At 45.2% G+C, this 19,748-nt stretch overlaps 2 protein-coding genes across 3 annotated transcripts in view; both read left to right on the top strand.

Moving 5' to 3' along the window:
* The window catches only part of TSEN15 (tRNA splicing endonuclease subunit 15), a 538,803-nt gene extending 530,387 nt beyond the window's left edge, over window positions 1-8,416 (top strand). The window contains exons 16-17 of the mRNA XM_073803611.1: window positions 844-1,162; window positions 7,774-8,416. The gene's annotated coding sequence lies outside the window, so the exon portion shown is untranslated. The remainder of the gene's footprint in view (window positions 1-843; window positions 1,163-7,773) is intronic.
* C1H1orf21 (chromosome 1 C1orf21 homolog) overlaps window positions 1-8,416 on the top strand; it is a 175,203-nt gene extending 166,787 nt beyond the window's left edge. Inside the window, exons 6-7 of one of the 2 annotated variants that reach the window (XR_012331172.1) lie at window positions 844-1,162; window positions 7,774-8,416. Coding sequence is in view for 1 of the 2 variants with exons in the window: in XM_073803590.1 (XP_073659691.1) it covers window positions 7,774-7,797 (24 nt within the window). In the remaining variant the exon portion in view is untranslated. The remainder of the gene's footprint in view (window positions 1-843; window positions 1,163-7,773) is intronic. The other variant, XM_073803590.1, reaches the window with a different exon arrangement.
* Window positions 8,417-19,748: the final 11,332 nt, after the last annotated feature.

Genomic DNA, 19,748 nt, shown 5'->3' with positions numbered 1-19,748 from the left:
GGCATGCGAGCTTCAGTAGTTTCGGCATGCGGGCTCAGTAGTTGTGGCTCGCAGGCTCTAGAGCGCAGACTCAGTAGTTGTGGTGCATGGGCTTGGCTGCTGCGTGGCATGTGGGATCTTCCTGGACCACGGCTCAAACCAGTGTCTCCTGCACTGTCAGGCAGTTTCCTAACCACTGCGCCACCAGGGAAGCCCTTGTCAATGTTTTTAAATAGACAAAAGAGGGGGCAATAAACAGGAAAGGCCCGTAGTCTCTTCCTAGTACCAAGTCCCAGGGAACACATTCCAGGTGAGGAAAGGGATTCTATTTACATTTCTTTCCCTTCTACCACCAACTTATCAGCTTTAGATCATTAAAAAGTCACAGGGGGGCTTCCCTGGTGGCGCAGTGGTTGAGAGTCCGCCTGCCGATGCAGGGGACACGGGTTGGTGCCCCGGTCCGGGAAGATCCCACATGCCGCGGAGCGGCTGGGCCCGTGAGCCATGGCCGCTGAGCCTGCGCGTCCAGAGCCTGTGCTCCGCAACGGGAGAGGCCACAACAGTGAAAGGCCCGCGTACCGCAAAAAAAAAAAAAAAAAGTCACAGGGCCATTGTGTTTCTATTATAGTGATCACAACTTTTTTGTTTGCAAGTGACAGAAACTTAAACTCAAGCAAAAGAACTAGCAAGTGCAGGAGCAGGTTCTTTCTATGTTTCTGTGTGTGTGTGTGTGTGTGTGTGTGTGTGTGTATCTATCTATCTGTCTTTATCTATCATCATTTATCTAGAGTCTGTCTATCTAGGGTTTTCTTCCTTCAAGAATAGCCTCATTTTCTCCTACTATAAATAGCTTCCTCTTTGCAGTCAAGGAAGCCTGCTTCTTTGGATCCATCCACATAAAAATCCCAGGAAAAGCCTCTGATGAATTCTGCTTGGATCACATGCCCACTCCAGACCAATCCCTGTGACTGGTGACCAACCCGGGTCAAGTGTCCTCCCATGATGAACAGCGCCTTGACTGACAGATCCAGGAAAATAAGAGAAGCGTTCTCCCAAAGGAAGAGATGCTGAGGAAAATCAAACCACACGTCACCCCACGGCAGCCTTGCAGGTGTCCCAGGCAGCCAGGTGCCATGTGTGGGTGGACACGCTGACATCATATCCTCATTCAGCGTAGGAGAAGGTAAACTTTGCATGTGCATTTTTCATTTCTTACTGTAACCTCTTTTCTGGGTCTCAGTTTCTTCACCCGTAAAGTGTGTATGTTGGACTAAATTCACCTTTAAAAGTCCGTTGCAAATATGACCTTCTAGTACTTCTGAGATATTTACACTTAGAGTCTTGCTAACATCTGAATAATGGAAATGTCTATTTCCTTGGTTGATTAATTCATGAGGTAGTTTTGGATATTTTAACTTTGTTGTTGTCAGTCATTAAAAAAAAAAACTTAATCTGTTATTCTGCAAAGAAATCTAATCTTCTTCCAAAGAGCATTTTTCAATCTCATTCAGAATCTTGATTATTCAGATCATCATCTTTGAAAGAATGAGATATTTGGGGGTGAAGTACTTTAGATCCACCCCGATTTTTAATTCTTAGCCCCAAACATTTTATTATTTCTAATCTACCTGGAAGCTGCGGGAAGGGAAATCATTGCTCCCTGAGATTATCTGGAGCCCCCTTGACCTTGGTAGAGAATAGTATTCCAGGAGGGGAGGTCTCTGAGCCTGAAACAGTGGCTGCGTTATATTTACTGAGTATCCATCATGTGCTTACGAAGTGCAAGGAAATCGAAATCACTGATGCGTCAGCGCTTCACAGTGGTATGGGACTCTGTGCCTCTTCCAAGCCTATCCGTCTGCCCTACTCCCACCCCCACCAAACCTGGGCCAGAGCAGGACAGGTGTAGAAAAGAGGGCCCCAAAAAAGGAAAATGACTTACGGTCAAGCACTAGATGGTTAAACTTGAAATTAAAACCCAAGTCTTCTGACTTCTCTCTAGTTCTCCTTCAACATGATCCTCCTCTGTCTCACCTTCACCTCCAGCCACATTCAGAGCCTCCTTCTCCAACACTTAAAACCAAGCCCAATCCTTCCTCATCCTCAGCTCCCAAGACCTGCTTAGTAGCGCCGCGACCCTGACCACCTGCCATGCTGGGCCTTTCAGCCTTGCCTCCCACAAACATCTTGAGTGGGCAGCATCACTTCCAGGCATCTGTTGTGTTTGCAGAGAAAGCCCTTTCCTTAACCCAAGCCTAATAATCCAAAGTCTCACTCCCCAAGGGATCTTCTAACAGCCAAGCCTTTGTTTAATTGTGGAGCCTGCCCCCACCCCGAAGTGTGTCTCGGCTCTGTCTGAGGCTCCCCATCTACAGCCCCACTCCCCTGCACACAATGGAAGACCTGTGGCTTTCTTTCACACCCCTGAGGATGTGACAGCGGATGCTGGGGCCGCCTGCCAGCCCCTGGGGCTGCAGAAGCTTCCGCTGGCTGGCTGGGGTGACAGGCAAGGTCAGCATCCAGGTCGATCCTGGACCACAGGGGCTGCCACCTGTTTGGTGTTTCCTAGATCACTGGCTCAGGGAAGGGGTGACCTGACTTCTCCCAGAACCTCCCCATCACATCCAGCAGAACCTTATTCCTCAAAGATCACAGCTTTCTTCAATGGGCTTGAGTGGCCAAAACCTGATATAGCAACAGAAACTTTCCAACTTGAGAAGAACCCCCAATTGTCCTCCCATTCATTCTTCCGAAGAGACTAGTACAAACCATAGCTAACTGTCCATTTCATAATTTATTTTTTCTTTCATAATAATATTGATTGGACTCACTAGATTCTTGGCAAATTAATGATGGCACCGTGATGGTGCCTTGCACTGACTCAGAAGCATGCATTAGTTTTCTACTGTTCATAGAATTTTTTCAGTCGTTCATCAAGGATTTGTTGAGCACCTACTATACTAATTACTCTGCAAGACCCTGGGGATATAAAAGTGAGCAAAATATAATTGCAGTCTAGATGGGAAGACAAAAATAGGCAAGGAAAACCATAAGTATAATTGGTGCTGTGCCAGGCACACAGAATAGGAGCACCTAGGCTGGCCTAGGAAGGCTTTGTCAGGCAAGGTGGAGGTAAGACAGATAAGCTGAATAAAACCTCCCTTACCTGCGTTCTGTGTCCTTCCATCCTCCAAGCTGTCCCCTCTAAGAGTGTCTGCTCTGAGTATGCCACCCCGCCACCAACTTAAACACATTGGCCCCCCTGCCTTCCTCCTTCTTCCTCTAGTCTAAATGGTTTTTCCTGGTGTGGAACTTAAATCTACAACTAAATGGTGAATTCCAGCAGAGCAGGACAGGCAGTCTTTGAGCCAAGTTCAGCTCCATGGTCTGCAGAGGACTGGTTTAAGTGCTTGGAGTAAGTACTCTGGCAGAGACGGTCAGGGTTACAGCCAGGCGATGGTTGCCCAGCTAAAGATGACATTTCCCCACCAATCAGAGGGCATGTAAAAGTGGAACATGTAAAAGTGGAGGTGCACCGCTGCTGGGTCTGGACCTTAATGATGCTCCTCGTGCTCTCCTCCATGCCCTCATCCCTCTTCTCCTGGCTGACAGCCACATGTGGCTGTGGCGCTGCCTTCATCATGACCTGCAAAAGAAATCAATATCCTGGTCCTTAAGCCGTTGTATTGTTGGCTCTGTTTGTTGGGGACTTACCACACCTAATACAATTTCCAGCATGCTGGCTTTCTAGCTTCCACTGCAAGCATGGAAAATCTAGCAACGCTATGCCTGCAATCTTGCAGGGCCACAGTCGGCAGGCCATGAGCCCCAGCCAGGCACAGACCCCACGGTGCCCAGTGAGGCTGAGAGCTGGTGCCCCTGCCATGGCCCTTGAGCTCTTGCTTTTCTGCCCCTTTACTCTTCCCCATGAACTGCCTGATTCTCGCAGGCACATTTGCAGAAGCGTTTGAGCCTCAGAGCAGAACATGATTCAGAGAGTCCTGTGGCTGATGGTCCATTTGCCTGGCTCTTCTCTCAGGAGTTTGTCCTGTTTTAAAATCTAAACCAGTTATTTCACCCCTGTTTTAGGACCTGGATTAGACCCAATGCATCCCCCACAACAAATATTCTATAATAACCCCTTTATGTTCCTTAAATTAATATTATCCACCTACATACCATTCTAAAAATCAGTATAATGCCCTAATGGAATGTAAAGGCAAAATAAAACCAAAGTCGCTTAGGAGAACATCAGATGTGTTTCAATATGTAAAGGTTTGGTGCGACTGTGTCAGGAGCCAGCAGGAAGTAGTCAGATCCTCCCGTGCGGAAATCTGACAGCTGCAGACGCAGACCGGCACAGGTATGTGGTTTTGGTAACAAATACCACAAGTGTCATTGCCATCAGGGATCTGATTCTTCCAAAAGATGAACAACTCTTGGTAAAGGCCCAAACAAAACAAAAGTCTGTCTTGCCTTGATTTTCCACAACCGGTAAAACAAGAAACAAATACTCTCTATGTTGATGAGTAAAATGGAGTTCATGTTTACTCTCAGACCATTCCAAACACATCCTCTGCTGAGAATACACAGAGGGGCCCCAAGTAGTCATGCAGGGCAGGGGCAGTTCTTGGTTGGGGACACCAGCCAGAGCGTTTCAGCCTGTCCAGCATCTCTGCCCTTTCCCACTAAATGGTAACATCATCCCAGGCCACTGTTAAGACGGCCAAATACACTCGGGCATTTCCAAAGGTCCCCTTCCAGCAATTCTTTCCCCATGAGAACCACTGCTTCAAACCCAGAAGATGCACAGAGAGGCGACGGCGATGTCGAAGCAAATATGAATCTGAATCGAGGCATCGTCTCATCTTGATTTTCTGTGACTCTCTGGACTTGGTAGGCTTGTGTTCAGCGAAGCCACGGGCGATGGTCAGAAAGGACTGTGCTGGGGCCCGCGGTGAGTGCGCTGCTTTTCCCTCTGACTTGGGAGAGGAGGAAGTGGCCGCTTTCTCCCTGCTCCCCTGGAAACGCGGCAAGACAAGCTCTCCCTCCTCGTTTCTGTGTTGAAAAAGGAGGTATAGATAAAGCCAGAGTCCGAACCTGAATGAAATTCAGTGCTCCCATCCCTCTCATCTCCTGCCTATTAATAGCCTCTTGGAACGAGTCACATTTGAGACGTTTATTCACCACCTCTGAGAACGGGTTCACCTAAAATAGTTCCCGGGCCATTTTTCTCGGCTGCTGTGACGCTGCGCAGCCCAGAGGGACACCGGTTTCTCAAAGAAATGTGCGTTCAATCCGGTTCCACCCGGGCTGAGGTGGAGCCCAGAGTCAAAACACCAATCGGCTTCTCACAAACTTAGAAAACATGGCATATGAACGCTTCATCCTCTGGACCCTTCCCCAGGCACCAGCCTCTTGGCTTCTCCTTACTGAAGAAACCCCCTACTTTCTCCTCAGGCCTTGGTGTTGTCTAAGCTCTTATATGGCTCCCGGTGGCCTTCTGGACAAGTGCTGCAGTGGTTACAGATGTGTGCAATGGAGGAACAGTGACAGAGAGAAAGTGAGCAAGGTGTACTTCTTCTCGGGACCCTCCTTGGCCCTCAGATCCAATCCCCTCTGAGCAAATGTCTCACTTTCCTCATTTCATGCCATTCCACCACCTCATTTCCTCCTCTGTCCAAAACCATCTTTAACTGTCTGATGGCGAAGGATCTGACCTGACAGGACAATTAAATATTAATACCGTGATTGAAGAGTCTGTGTGGAAATCAATTAAAAATAGGACATGTGGAGCTGAGACGTTTTCAATCTATTTTTTTCTTTCTGTCAGGAAAGCTGTGGAGCTCAGACCCCGGTGCCCTGGGGCTGGGATGGATCCCAGAGAGCATCCACACCTTCTGCCCGTTGGGTACCCGGTCACCACCCTCCTCAGGTAGGGCAGGTGAAGGGGCTGATGTGGCCTTTCTCCTGCCAGGAGGACGAGCAGGGACTTGAGCGCAGACCACCCCCTCCATCAATCTCCTCCAGGACAAGATGCCGCCCTCTCTGGCTCCCGTCCCGTGCCAGCTTTCATCAGATGTTTGTCATTATTTGCTAGTTTTGTTTATACCTTGTTCTAGAATGTGAGGGAACACATTAAGGGCAGGGACTGTCCTCTTCATCTTTCCACACAGATCCCCCCCAGTCCCTGGAATCTGGTGCACAAAGAATAATTGTTTGTGAAAAAAATCAGGAGGGCAGAAATCTGCCACTTTGTTACTACTTCCTGTTTCCAGCAGTAAATCTGTTGAATAAAAATTAAAAGCTCAATTCTTCTACTTTCTTCCAAGTCGACTTGAGGTGGCGTATGAGTGACAATATAGCATACTCTGAGAAAGTCCAGAACAAATGAGGATTTATTTCTGTAAAAAAGAAGAGAGGACAGCTCCTTCCAAACCCCTGACACAATGTGGTTCTTAGGTAGATGGACCCCAAAATAAATTCATCGCCAAATAAGATCAGAAAAGGCATCAAGATCCATTGCAAAATAAAGGCTCTGGGACACTCTGTGGTCAAGAAATCCACTTAACATCCTTTAAGTTGGCATTTCCCAAATTTTGTTTTGTGGAAACCTGTTAACATCTTGTAGAACCAGGCAAAGGCTGGCCCAGCAGATCTCTAAGTTCCCTTTCAGCTCAAGTATCCCATAGTTTTAGGTCTTTAAAAGGCAACAGTAGGAACAAGGAATTTGAAGTCAGAACACCTAAGCTTGATTTCAAGCACTGCTTCTCATTAACCGAAAAACCTGGGTAAAGTCAGTCTCTCAGAACCTCAGTCTTCTTATCTGTGAAATGGGGATAATGATGGTATCTGTACCATTATGCTGCTTTGAGGATCACATTAGGTAACTAATGTATGCTAAAGCAATTTATAAACTGGACATGGCAGATGTATATCAGCTATTACTATTATAAATTAAGAACAAAACAGAACTAGAAGTTGACCCTGAACAATTTCTTATCACCTAGTCACCTGCTGGAAACTGGTTTCCCACAGCCCTGACTGCTCTTAATACTTCAGAGTAAAGACACATATTTTTTTAAATGGAGCAAATCCCTTGAATTCTTTCTTTTTCTTTTTCAGATCAATACTTTCAACATCATTTCAATTTAGTATTTGTGCCAGGAAAGGAAAGAAATTAAAAACAATGATTTGTTCTTCTATGCAGTGACCCTCCAGTTGAGTGAGTTTGGGGCTTTTCATTCAATGCCAAATGCTGGTGGTCAAATTAAAAACAGAGTACAAGACAAAGAAGACACTGATGGAGAAGAAATTCATTGCTGAGAACCAAATTCCGCTACAGCAAATTCAATACAGACAGTCCTAAGACACAGTTCTTCAGCGGGAAAAAATTGTCCTGCTGCGTTCAGAACAGCTCTCTTCCCGGGTAGAAGGAATGTTGCTTTTTCACACCTCGTGCTGGTACCTGGTGAGAGTCATCCTGGCCCAGACAACACTTTCCTGTCTTCTGCACATAATAAATAGTATAAATTCATGCCATGAAAAAAAAATCACATCCCAAATTCTTCCACCTTGTTTGTTTATTTTCCTTCTTGGTCTTTACTCAAAACATGACTCTTGGCCAGTTCAAACCTATTTGTGCAATGTGTTTAGTTTTTAAAGAATTGTTTCTTTAATGATACAATGAAGTTGAAGGTCCAATATTGAGTCTGCATGATGCAACTTTCTGATTTTTTTCTGTTTATTTTTTTTTCTGTTTTTTCTAACTGTTTTTTTATCTGAATATTTCAGATTCTGATTGAATCACTGACTTAACATTGAAGGATATTCTCGGACAGGCTGGTTCTCAGCAGCAACTGGAATTCCTCAGAGAAAATGTTACAATTGTTAAGAAGTGAAGTAGCTCTCCTCCCAGGGCGAGATGTGGCCCTGCAGGTACAAAATGATGGCATCAGGACTGGGAAAACATGGTTTCCTGCATTTTATTTGATTTATGGTATAAAATCAAAAGCACAGATTCTGCATTTCTAAAATGTTCTGGTTGATGAAATTCTGCTCATAACTTTTATTTCTTTCAATTTTATGAAAAATGTGGTGCATTAGCACAGGGAAGAAAATGTAACCTCTCAATATTGCTGAAACCCAGGAAGGTCTCATTCAGCAGTACCTGTTTGTGTGAACTTGGACAAATCTCTCCAAAATAGAAAAGTTCCACTGGTAAACTGTTTAGAAATGAATTCTCTGAAAAAAACTGCAAAGATATTCTGCTGTTTCATCACTTGCTGATTTTCTCCCATTGAATTTCATATCCTATTTTTAAACTGTTTCACCTTAAGATGACAAAGCAGAGCTTTGAAAATAATATGGAGTCCATTATTTTAATTTGCTTATTAAAGTAACTTGTCTCTTAATTGGCATTAGATTCAAAAAACAATGCTGGTATGTATGCTTAGTCCTTTATGTTTATTTTCCAGTCAATTCTTATGGTTTTATAATATAATTTTTATTTTCCCATTTTTCAAACAAGGAACCTCATTTTTTGAGAGTTTAACTCTTTAGCCCAAAGATGTGCAGTAACAACAGCCTTGGTATTGAACCCAGTGCTGTCTGATTCTACAGCCTATGGCCCCCCTCTGTACCTCATGCTGACTTTCTCACAGCTAACGATACATCAAATTCTGGAACGGAAAGGAACCTCAGAGATCATTTGCGGAAAACTCCATTTTATGTGAGGAATTGGAGCCCAGACACATGAAATGATTTGCTCAAATTCACGTGGTTATTTACGTGATAAGAGCCTTCACTTCTCAGCACCTTCTGACTTTTCTTTCAGAATTTTTCTTGCACAGTAAGCACTCAGTGTGAGCTTTTGTTGGGATTTCCCTTCCCAAATGAAACTAGCTTTATTGTATTATATTATATACATGTATATATATATATATATATATATATATATATATATATATATATACACACACACACAAATGATAAAAACAGCATTCACGCTTGAGGATCTGTTTCGACACATAACATTTCTGATGCGAAATGTGTGGGTTTTCCACACCAAGCAATTCTCCAGTTCTCTGTGGAGACCAACAAGGTATCCTCCGATTTAATTCAATTCTGACACTAACTTCCTGGAGTGAGTGCAGACCCCAGAGGTCAAGGGCTCAGTCCCACCAGACTCCCCCCATTCCACTGCTTCAAATGCTAGTCACAACCAGTAGGTCCCCAGGTGACCCACACTTCTATCTGACTTGGCTACAAATCACGGGTTCCCATGACCCTTTCCTCCTCGGGTTTGAAAATTTGCCGGTAATAAATGGCTCTCAGAACTCAGGGAAGCAGTTTACTTACTATTACCAGTTTATTACAAGTTATTATAAAGGATACAAATGAACATCCAGATGAAGAGATACATAGGGCAAGGTCTGGAAGGAGCTTCTTCTGACCCTACAGAGTTTGGGGTATATCACCCTCCTGGCCTTTGGATGCGTCTCCAACCCAGAAGCTCTCTGAACCCCATTTTCTTTGGCCGTGCCGCACGGCTTGTGGGATCTTAGTTCCCCGACCACGGGTTGAACCCGGGCCCCAGCAGTGAAAGCCAAGGCTTAACCACTGGACCGCCAGGGAATTCCCCTGGATCCCATTGTTGAGGACTTTTATGGAGATGGTATTACTTATGCACAATTGATTAAATCATTGGCAACTGGTGATGAACTCAATTCCCAGCCCCTGTCTCCTCCTAGGAGGTTAGAGGTGAGCCAGTGATCTGTGAATCCTTCCAGCACACAGACCCTATGCCTCTGATCCTTGTGACATGTTGGAAGAGAGCTTGCTGTGTGCATCCATTCTTCATCTCCTTCCCACAGCCTTCTCCTTGGGCAAGGATTTCTCTCCAACTGTGAGCTTCTTATTCACTTACACTAATAGGTCCTTGTCACTCCAGTTGACAAGTGTCCCCATCTCCTGCACTTTAATCCTCTAATCCAGTTATTTCTGTTTTAGGAGCATAAACAAAGCTCTTCTGGTTTGCCCTTTTGGTTCCCCATTGCTTAAGCTTCCCTATTCCTCCTTGCAGTTAAAGCAAGAGAAATCAGACCAGGATCTCAGCTCATGTTAATCCCTTTCCATTTTTGCAAAATCGACTAATGCTACACGAGCCCTCAGAAGCATTTTCTTCAGGGCTCCACCACTTTGAGAAGCAGCAAAGCTTGTCTTTGTGTCGTCCCTACCAGTGGTGTGCTGCTAAAATACATACATAAGGAAAGAAACAAACAAATAACCCTGATTTGTAGCTTTTGCTGATTTCCAATTTCTGTGGTGTAAATGCTCCCCTTGTGACAGATTTCAAGCAACCAATGGTTTTATAACTTTTACCGCCAGGCTGAAAATTTCCTGAGTATTTAACAATTGGCTTTTGAGAGCATATAAGAGCTGATTCCAGCACACCACTGGCAGGGCTGCCCTCCAATTCTCCAGGGCACTCCAGTGAATGCCCACCTTGTTCTCCTTGCATTGTCATTGACTGACGCAATTCTATCATTACTGAGCACTCACCATGGCCCACACTCTCCTGGGGACATTGCATACCTGATCTCATTTAATCCTCACAAAATCAACTATCCCTAGCTCCACTTCGTATGTCATGGTTATGCTGGGAGAATATCACCCTCCACTTGGCCTGAGTGAGAAGTAAAACATGGGACACTACACCTGTTGGGCAAAGCAACACACCCCACTCAGAAATATATTTTTTAACACAATGAGTTCTTTTAAGCATCATGTTTTTCCATTACAAAAGTAATGAGCCACTTTGTAAAGAAAATTGGAAAGCAACTATTCATTCTCATATATTTTTAGAATTATTTGGTGTCATGGTAGTGTTCATGATACATTGCATTTTAAGTGTGGGATATAGTACAGTAGCATGCAATACGATACCAGTTCTATTAAAAAATATATATATATATAAACGAAATACCAGAAATAAAGAAAAAATGTCTTAACAGTAGTCATCTCTGAATAGTGGGAAGTAAATATTTTTCTTATTTTCTTTTTTACAGTTTCTGTATTTTCCATAATTAATGCATCAACATGTATCACAATTTTAATGAGAAAATATAATACGTATGATCTTAATTTGGACAATATAAAAATGAAATGGGGCTTCCCTGGTGGCGCAGTGGTTGAGAGTCCGCCTGCCGATGCGGGGGACGCAGGTTCGTGCCCCGGTTCAGGAAGATACCACATGCCGCGGAGTAGCTGGGCCCGTGAGCCGTAGCCGCTGAGCCTGCACGTCCGGAGCCTGTGCTCCGCAACGGCAGAGGCCACAGCAGTGAGAGGTGCACGTACTGCAAAAAAAAAAAAAAAAAGAAAAGAAATGAATTGAGACAATTGTTCTCTTCTGACTTGAAAATCTTTCCATTCTGATTAAAGGTAATGTTTTTGCAAGAGATTTAATTTAAAAGAAATAGCACCAATGAGCATGGGCTCTGTAGTTCTCTGCCCAGGGAGGTATTGGGGACTCTCCCTAGCCCTTAACCCTCAAGTAACTCTCCCATGTCCCTCTTTATATTATCTCTAATTTTCACAAAAACCCTGAAAGATGAATATGGTTAATCCCACGTTAGAAATGATGAAACTAAGAAACTCATTCTCCATGAGGACAGGTGTTGTCTCAAATATCATGTCGCCACAGAAAGCATCTTTGTATGGGAGGCCTAATGGTCAAGAGCATGGCCTTCCACCAGGCAGCATCAAGTTCTAGGCCTGGCACTGGTACTCTTGGGCACATCTCCATGGGCAAGATGTTGAATTAAGCTTCTGTTTCTCATAAAATAAAGATTAAAAGATAATTTAATTGTGAGAATTAAATGACATATTGTTCAAAGCCCTTAGCACGATGGTTAGCTAGGTTAGCTACAGGCTGCCACAGCGCTGAGGTTGGAACGTGGATATATCTGGCTACAAAGTCCACAGTCTCCACTCTGCAAAACTTCTTTTCTCCAGCAGGACTCCTCTTCTCTGTGAGGGTTTTGTTTTTTTTCATCCAGGTCAGGGAACTTTGACTTGCTTCCAGCATAGCAGCCCCAACCGTCACCAGGCCCTGTTTTTGTCTATGTGAGGTAAGGTGTTTGCCGGGGACCTGGGGCTGGGGGCTGAGGGCTGGGAATTGGGGGCTGGTGGCTGGGAGCGGCCTTCTCTTCAGCCGTGTGGTCTCCCAGGAACCTGGGGGCTCAGGATCCTTCTGCCTGGCAGGTGGATGGAGGACAGGACCAGCTCTCTCTGTCCCTCTAGGAACTCCTTTCTCTCTCCAGGTCGAGTCTCCTCCTTGCTGACCAAGCATCTTGAGCAGCTGGATTTTAGCTGCGTCCTTTCCTCTGGGGGAATCTCTGCCAAGCTGTCAGGACCTGAATTTCCGTGTTTACCCTTTGCCTGTTACACCTTCCTCAGGCAGGTGGCCTCGCCCGCCGGGCACCAGAAAATGTCAGAGCGCTGGCTGGGAACACGCCCTCCCGCTAGCGAGCAGGCAGCTCCCATGCTCTTTAGTCTCTGGAGCAGCCCTGCCAATTAGCTTGTACTCTGCCCACATGCCCAGGGCTAGAAGGGAAGCAGGCCACGCTAAGCAAAACCAGACAATGGGCTCCCAGGACACCGAGGGCGGCGGGAGCACCTGCTGTTCTCTCCTCTGGGATGAGGTCGGGGTGGGGTTGGAGGGGGGGCTTGCAGGGAGGGGGTCCAGCTGTGCACTCGCCCCAGGAAGTTCTTCCTCCACATTCCATTTGGGGCTCCAAGGGGGCTGCCCAGAGGAAGGGGGTGGGAAGGGGATCTCTCCGGGCCCGGACGTGTTGGCGCTCACACCTGGGGGCAGTCACATTTCTGTTCAGCCAGGAAGAATGCCTTTAGAGCAGGGCTGTGGCTTCTCCATCTCTGTGTCCTGCGGGGTCCCCGAGACTGCACTGGCCACTGAAACGGTGCAGGTGGAGGGCAGTGTGTGTGATGGTTGAGGATGAGAACTGCGCGAGGGAAGCGGGTGTGGGCTTTCGTCCCACCTCTCTTGCTCGCCCGCCCTGTAACCTCAGCTACTTGGCTTCTCAGGCAAGGTTCCTTCCTCGAAAAAGCAGGGAGAATAAAAATGTCTACCTCACAGGGTTACTGTGAGGATGAAAAGCAATGCAATGTGGGAACACTTGGCACATAGAAAGCACTCGATAAATTGTGGCCGTTTTATTTACAGAATCCATGTAGTCTCTGTTTATAGATTTACTGGACTCTCTTCCGGGATGAAGAAAAACATAAGCCTTACCAAGGTAGTATTTTATCTCCGAGGGTAACTAAAGCACCAGAAGTCAGAAGACCGAGATAAACAGGAAGATGTAATGAACATTCTCAGAGACCGCTCAGGTGTCACACACTGGGCTAGGTGCCTTACGGGTGATATCTCATTTTATATGACAGGTAATATTTCTGAAAGATCAGGCAGCTAAAAGTCAGACAGCTTGCTGCCACATTAAAGAAACAAAAGAAATGTTCATACTGGAATGCCTGCTGTGTCAAGACACCTAATTAGAAAACAACGTCATAGTGAATAGTAGACTGGGACGTCCCTGGTGGCGCAGTGGATAAGAGTCCACCTGCCAATGCAGGGGAAACGGGTTCGAGCCCTGGTCCGGGAAGATTCCACATGCTGCGGAGCAACTAAGCCCATGCGCAAGAACTACTGAGCCTGCGCTCTAGAGCCCGCGAGCCACAATTACTGAGTCCGTGTGCCACAACTACTGATGCCTGCGTGCCTAGAGCCCACGAGTCACAACTACTGAGCCCTCGTGCTACAAGTACTGAAGCCCACGCGCCTAGAGCCCATGCTCCGCGACAAGAGAAGCCGCCGTAGTAAGAAGCCCGTGCACCACAATGAAGAGTAGCCCCCGCTCGCCTCAACTAGAGAAAGCTCACACTCAGCAACAAAGACCCCACGCAGCCAAAAATAAAGGAATAAATTTTAAAAAAAATTTCTTTAAAAAAAATAGTAGAGCAAGTCTCCAGCTCTGCCAGAAGAGCTAAAATAAATGTGCCAACAGGGGAGTCACAGAGTAAAGTCAATTATCATCCTGGTGATTCCGCTGATTCCACATGCACGACTCGGAGGTTTGACAGAACTAGACATGTGTTGGGTCTTGGTGTCATGCTAAACGGTAGTGCTTCCAGACACACTTGTCATATCGCCGAGAGAATCCTGTTCCAGTCGGAGATCTTCACGTCTGTGGAACTTGTCTAATTATAAAGAAACATCATGGTAACTCAAACCACCAAAATAAAACGCTTTGACAATGACGAAGCAACAACGGGATGTTGGATTTATAGAGAGATTTTTATTTCCAGCTCATCGAGATATTTTACAAAGGAAAGGTAATCATTTCACAAAGATTATCTTCACCTTCCATATTGGGACTCAGAGACATATTCTTACAAAGACAGTGCTGGTATCATTCCTTCATTCATTCATTCCATCTCTCACTTATTTTTCCATTCATTCAACCATGTGAGTTGGGTGCCGTTTCCTAATGGGTAGAGGTAGGGTGAATAAAATGCCAAAAAAGAAATGGTACCTTCCTTTAGGAGCAAAGTCTGTTAGGGAATAACCCAGTGGCAAAGACTGGCAGTTATGCAAACAACTGTGAGCCAGGTTTATGCTAGGATGGGATGTGTGTGCTAAGAATTTTGACATTTATCGCACAGGGGATGATGGCACTATCAAAGGATCGTGGGCCTGGGTGTGAGCATTCTAGGAGCAGGTGGTATGCAGGATGGAGGAGAGGCAAGGAAGCCAGTGAGGAGGTGAGTGCAGTCACGCGTCATGGAGTCTACTCCCACTCCCTGGCTGCCTCACTATCAGTTCCCTTCTCCACCCATGGCATCCAGGCCTTTCCTCTACCTCTTGGCTGAAACTATATTTCCTATGTCATGAATGAACTTCTCCTGGCCAAAACCCAAAAACTACTTTCCCAGTTTTAGCTTATCAGATCTCCCTACCCCACTTGCATGGTTAGCCACTAACTCTAGCTGGAGACGTTTCTCCGAGCACAGCCTCTTGCTGCTTTATCTCCTACTTCTCCCGGAGGCTGCTGCTGATGGGCAAGATTTTTCATGACTTGCCCATCAACAAGACATGGTGTTTGTAAGTCGCATCTAAAACTCTCCCTGGGAAATGTCTTGCTCGTAGTTGCAACTTCTGCAGCTAAAATCCCTCCTCTGTAGATCATCTGTTAATAAAGAGAATCTGAAAATGAGGACTCTCTGAGGGAAATTTTTATCACACAGGTGGTCTCAGCATGATATTATCATGAACCCATCTCTACTTATCTATCTTAAGATGATTTGGGGTCAGATAAACAACGTCCTCCTCCACTTTGCCCTGGTCAAGCTGTACTGGGGCCTATTGGTGCCTACCATTGAACTAGTAGATTGAGTAGTTAAGAAGAGCAGTACGCAGAAGGAGACTTTCTTTCTGAAAGTCTTTAGAGAAAGATCTAATCTTCTGGGTGACTTTTTGATGAATGAAGGTCATTTAAACATCATCTCTGGGGTTTTAAAACTATGTCTGGTCCCTCAAGAGATGTTCTGCTTCTCTCTGGTCTCCATAGTGAATTGTTGACTAAAACACGAAGGGAAGCTCCATGGGGGTTGGAACCTCACTTTGTTCATTGCTGTTTGCCTAGGACCTAGAAAAGCACCTGGTACAGACTACGGACTCATAATTAGGTGCAGAGTGTTTCATGTTTGGGGAGATGCAAGTGGTCCCCACGTGTTCCTGGTTTGTCAACACAAGGGAAATAACAATAACAAAAACTTTGGGTAAACTGTTGAGATCATGGATTAAGAGAATTTAGAAGAGGTCACTTTAGGATTTATCAGCTTCAAATCTTACGTAAACTTATTATGGCCTCCAAAAAACTTGAATCTTTGTGGGAGGCCCAGCATTTGGCAATTATAACCACGAATGAGGTAAGACCCTGGGACATAATCAACCAGGCACGAACTGGCCAAGTGTAAACACGGAGGCTTAAATCGAGACAGACACCTTTCTTCTTTCAACTCTTTGAGCTCAGCACAAATGTCTTGAAATTCGTAGATCACAGGCTCCTCTCTGGTTGGATTTTGATCGTGTCTTCTCATAGAGTTTAGTTTATTTTAAAGCCTAAAAAAAAAAAAAGTAATCTTCGAATAAAGACTTTCCACCTGAGACTGTTTGTGGTCTGCTCTGCCAGGTAGGGTCCCAGGCAACCTGCTTACCAATCTGAACCTACTGGACGGTACAATGAATGGAGTTTATTCCCTTTGAATTAGTGTTCTATCCATTTGCTAAACATGTTACCCAGATGCTGTGCTTGTTTCCTTCCTGGTGAGGGTCCGCTTGAAATTTCCAGGGCTGCTTGGCCTGATTCCAGGCCCATGGAGAACTGATAGCTTCTTGGTCCACTTGTGCAGGAATCTCTCATGAACAGTAGGTAAGATGGTCTGTTGTCCCCAGGTTGAACTTTTCTCAACCTTTCATTCTGTAGCTTCAAATCAGTTTTTGGATTTAGCTGCTTATGTTCAAAATAGAAGCCTGATAACTGATTCTTATAATGAACCAGCATTTTACACCCCCTTCAGAGGTGGAGTCAGTTAAATATTGTTTCTGGAAAACACACATAATTTTCTTTTTTTAGTCAAGGAGTGGTACCAGATGGAACAATGTTATGTTTTATGCCCTTTGTTAAAAATACGTGCTGATTTATGGCCCCTTTATGATCCTGGCAAAGAATGGCTGCATTCCCACCTGCTGTTGAGAACAGAAAAGAGAGTGCTCTCTTGGGCACTGGTAATCAGGAACCAATTGTGCGGCTTCTACCTCTCTACCTTCTGGTAGAATGACTTAGCAACAATTGCTGCTAAGCCCAGATCATTTTTGGCATATGTCCTTAAAAACATAATGTATCTATTTACAACTCCAGATAGCAGGTGAGCTCATTCAATTTCCTAGAGTTTCATTTTGTCGTAGGAAAGAATCTTTGTACTCTATTACAAGTTAATCACTAAAGGGATGTTGCCTGTAAGCTTAAATTATACATAATGGCCCATCTCTGGGAACCCTGCCTCCCAGATAATGAGCATTAAGCTAAAATACCATCATTTAGCTCACATGAAGCCTCTTGACCAGGCCCACCTGTGAATGACTGCAGGCAGGAAGAAATTAACACGACCCCTCCGGAGGCTGACGGGAACCAGGAAATGTTTGGCTTTACGCCCTCCCCTTTTAGTATAAAAGAAGCCCGAATGCTAACTCAGGCAAGATGGTTCTATGGCGGCACAAGCCTACCGTCTTCTCGGTCTGCTGGCTTTCCGAATAAAGTCGCAATTCCTTGCCCTAACAACTTGCCTCTCAGTTTATTGGCATGTTGTGCGGTGAGCAGTGTGAGCTTGGACTCAGTAACAATTTTTGGTGGGCAGCTGGCCCCAGTTGGGGAATTTGGGGTAAGGTTCTAGCAGCTGCCAGGACCACTTGTGAGGACCTGCCCTTCAAAGTCGAAGCAGCACCCGCTGCCCCAGAGCTTGGCAGTTGGATCAAGGAATCAACATTTAAGAACCAACAGGCTCCATACACTAGGGTAAGTCGCTCCGGTGTGTGCAGCTGGAAACTTTATTTTCTCTCGGTTTGGGGCTTTTGCTCCAGAATAAGCAAGTTTGTTTTGTATTTGAGTGGGGTACCCTGTTGGAAAGAGGGAAGGGTTGTTGGACTTTTACCTGATTTGTGAACCAGTTCATTTCTTTGGTGCTAGCATTTGTGTGTGCTGTTTGTGTTTTGTCTTATATTCCTGTCTCAAAAAATGGGGAATATTTCAACTATTCCTAAAAAGTCCTCTGAGGCACATTTTGCATAAGTGATCTGATTACAGCCATGAATCCATGAGTGAGAAGATACTATGTTATTGTAGGTGCTATTTTGTTGTAACAATGTGTAGCCACAGTACCTGTCAGGATCTCCAGAGGGGTTTAGGCAGGATTATCTTGGGACCGTGTGCACCGTGTACTGCTACCCTTGCTGTGTTAATTACATCATTTGCAGTCTCCTGTGTCTGTGGTATACGTAAAACCCCAAGAACAAACTTGAGGGTTTATTTAGGATTTTCTGTTTTGTTCTTTGGATTGTTCATTTCAGTTTGTTTGGTACTGTTTCTCCATGTACAACCAAATCAGTTTTGTGATATTTAAAACGTTTACTGATGCCAAATGGGGGAAAGGAACAAAAAAGAAAAAACCTGTCTGTGGGACATTCCCAGGGAGAAGAGAAAAGTTCTACTTGGTTCCTAAAATCACCAAAAGCCCTAGCCCAGAATTCAGCCTGGTTGGTTGATGCCAAGGCAAAAGGGCATCCTTTTAATGGTTAGAGATGATCAATTGCTATTCATGGTTTTACAGTGGCTTTTGAATGACTCTATAGCTATTTGCTGAAGTGGGGAAGAATGACGAAGTCCTTTATATGCAAGCATTTGTGCTACTACATCAAGGAAAGTAAGGAAGGGAATGAAAGGGAGGATATGTTGCTTCAAACCTTAATTCCTCCACCTGGGCTAGCAGTCTTAGCCGCTCTGATATATCCACTCCTTCCCCCACCTTCCATTCGTATCTAGCCCCAGTTCCTGACACTGGGGCTCAGGACTGCCCCTCCTTATAGGGACCAATTAGAAAATCCTGTGTTAGCTCCTGGGTTACAGGGATTTGGTCTGGTATTGCCATCTAAGACCTGACAAGGCACCCAGGTTGGGCCAGGAGCCACTCTGGGGCAGAGCAATTTCCTTTATGTTTTTATCTCATGGGAGGCTAAATGCAAATGACCAGCCGCCTGGGTTTCTCAGGCTTGTTTAATTGGGAAGATCGCAAACCTCCTTATGGGAGGATCCTCTACACCTGAAGCGCATTTGGCAGTACCCACAGCTGAACCAAATTGGGACCCCAAGGAGGGAGGAACACCACTATTAGGGCACTGCTGCTTTGTGCATCTTTGGCAGGGCTTTAAAAAGGGGAACCAAAGCAAAAGAGTTTGAACAGAATTCAAGAAATGCAGCAAAAAAACGAAGACCCCTCTGAATTTTTGGAAAAGATTTATCAGACCTACAGACATTATACTAATGCAGATCCTGAGGCCCCTGAAAATATTAGAATGGTAAACTTTCAGGAGAAAGTTGCAAAGATTAGATGATGCATTTGGAATGAACCCTTCTCAATGGGTAGATGTTGCTTTTAAAGTGTTCAACAGGGAACAGCGACAGAAGGAAGATGCAAAACGAAATGCCACTTCCGGGGCAGCAGCATTGGATGCCAGGAAGGTGAGTAACCCCGAGAGAGGAGTCACCATTGGGGAAGGAACAATGTGCTGCCGTAAGGAGGAAGAACATGGGAAAACAGATTGCCTAGACTAAAACAACACAAGCTAAAATACCATCATTTAGCCCATATGAAACATCCTGACAAGGCCCTCCTGTGAATGACTGCAGGAAGAGAGAAATTAAACTTCCCCTCCAGAGGCTGACTGGCCAGGAAATGTTTGGCTTTACTTCCTCCCCTTTTAGTACAAAGGAAGCCTGAATTCTAGCTCAGGCGAGATGGTTCTTTGGAACACAAGTCCACCATCTTCTCAGTCTGCTGGCTTTCTGAATAAAGTCACTATGCCTCGCCCCAACAATTTATCTTGCGATTTATTGGCCTGTCATGTGGTGAGCAGT

This window comes from Tursiops truncatus, chromosome 1 (genome assembly GCF_011762595.2).
Source record: "Tursiops truncatus isolate mTurTru1 chromosome 1, mTurTru1.mat.Y, whole genome shotgun sequence".
Taxonomy (NCBI): Eukaryota; Metazoa; Chordata; class Mammalia; order Artiodactyla; family Delphinidae; genus Tursiops; species Tursiops truncatus.
This window is presented reverse-complemented; position numbering and strand designations above follow the sequence as displayed.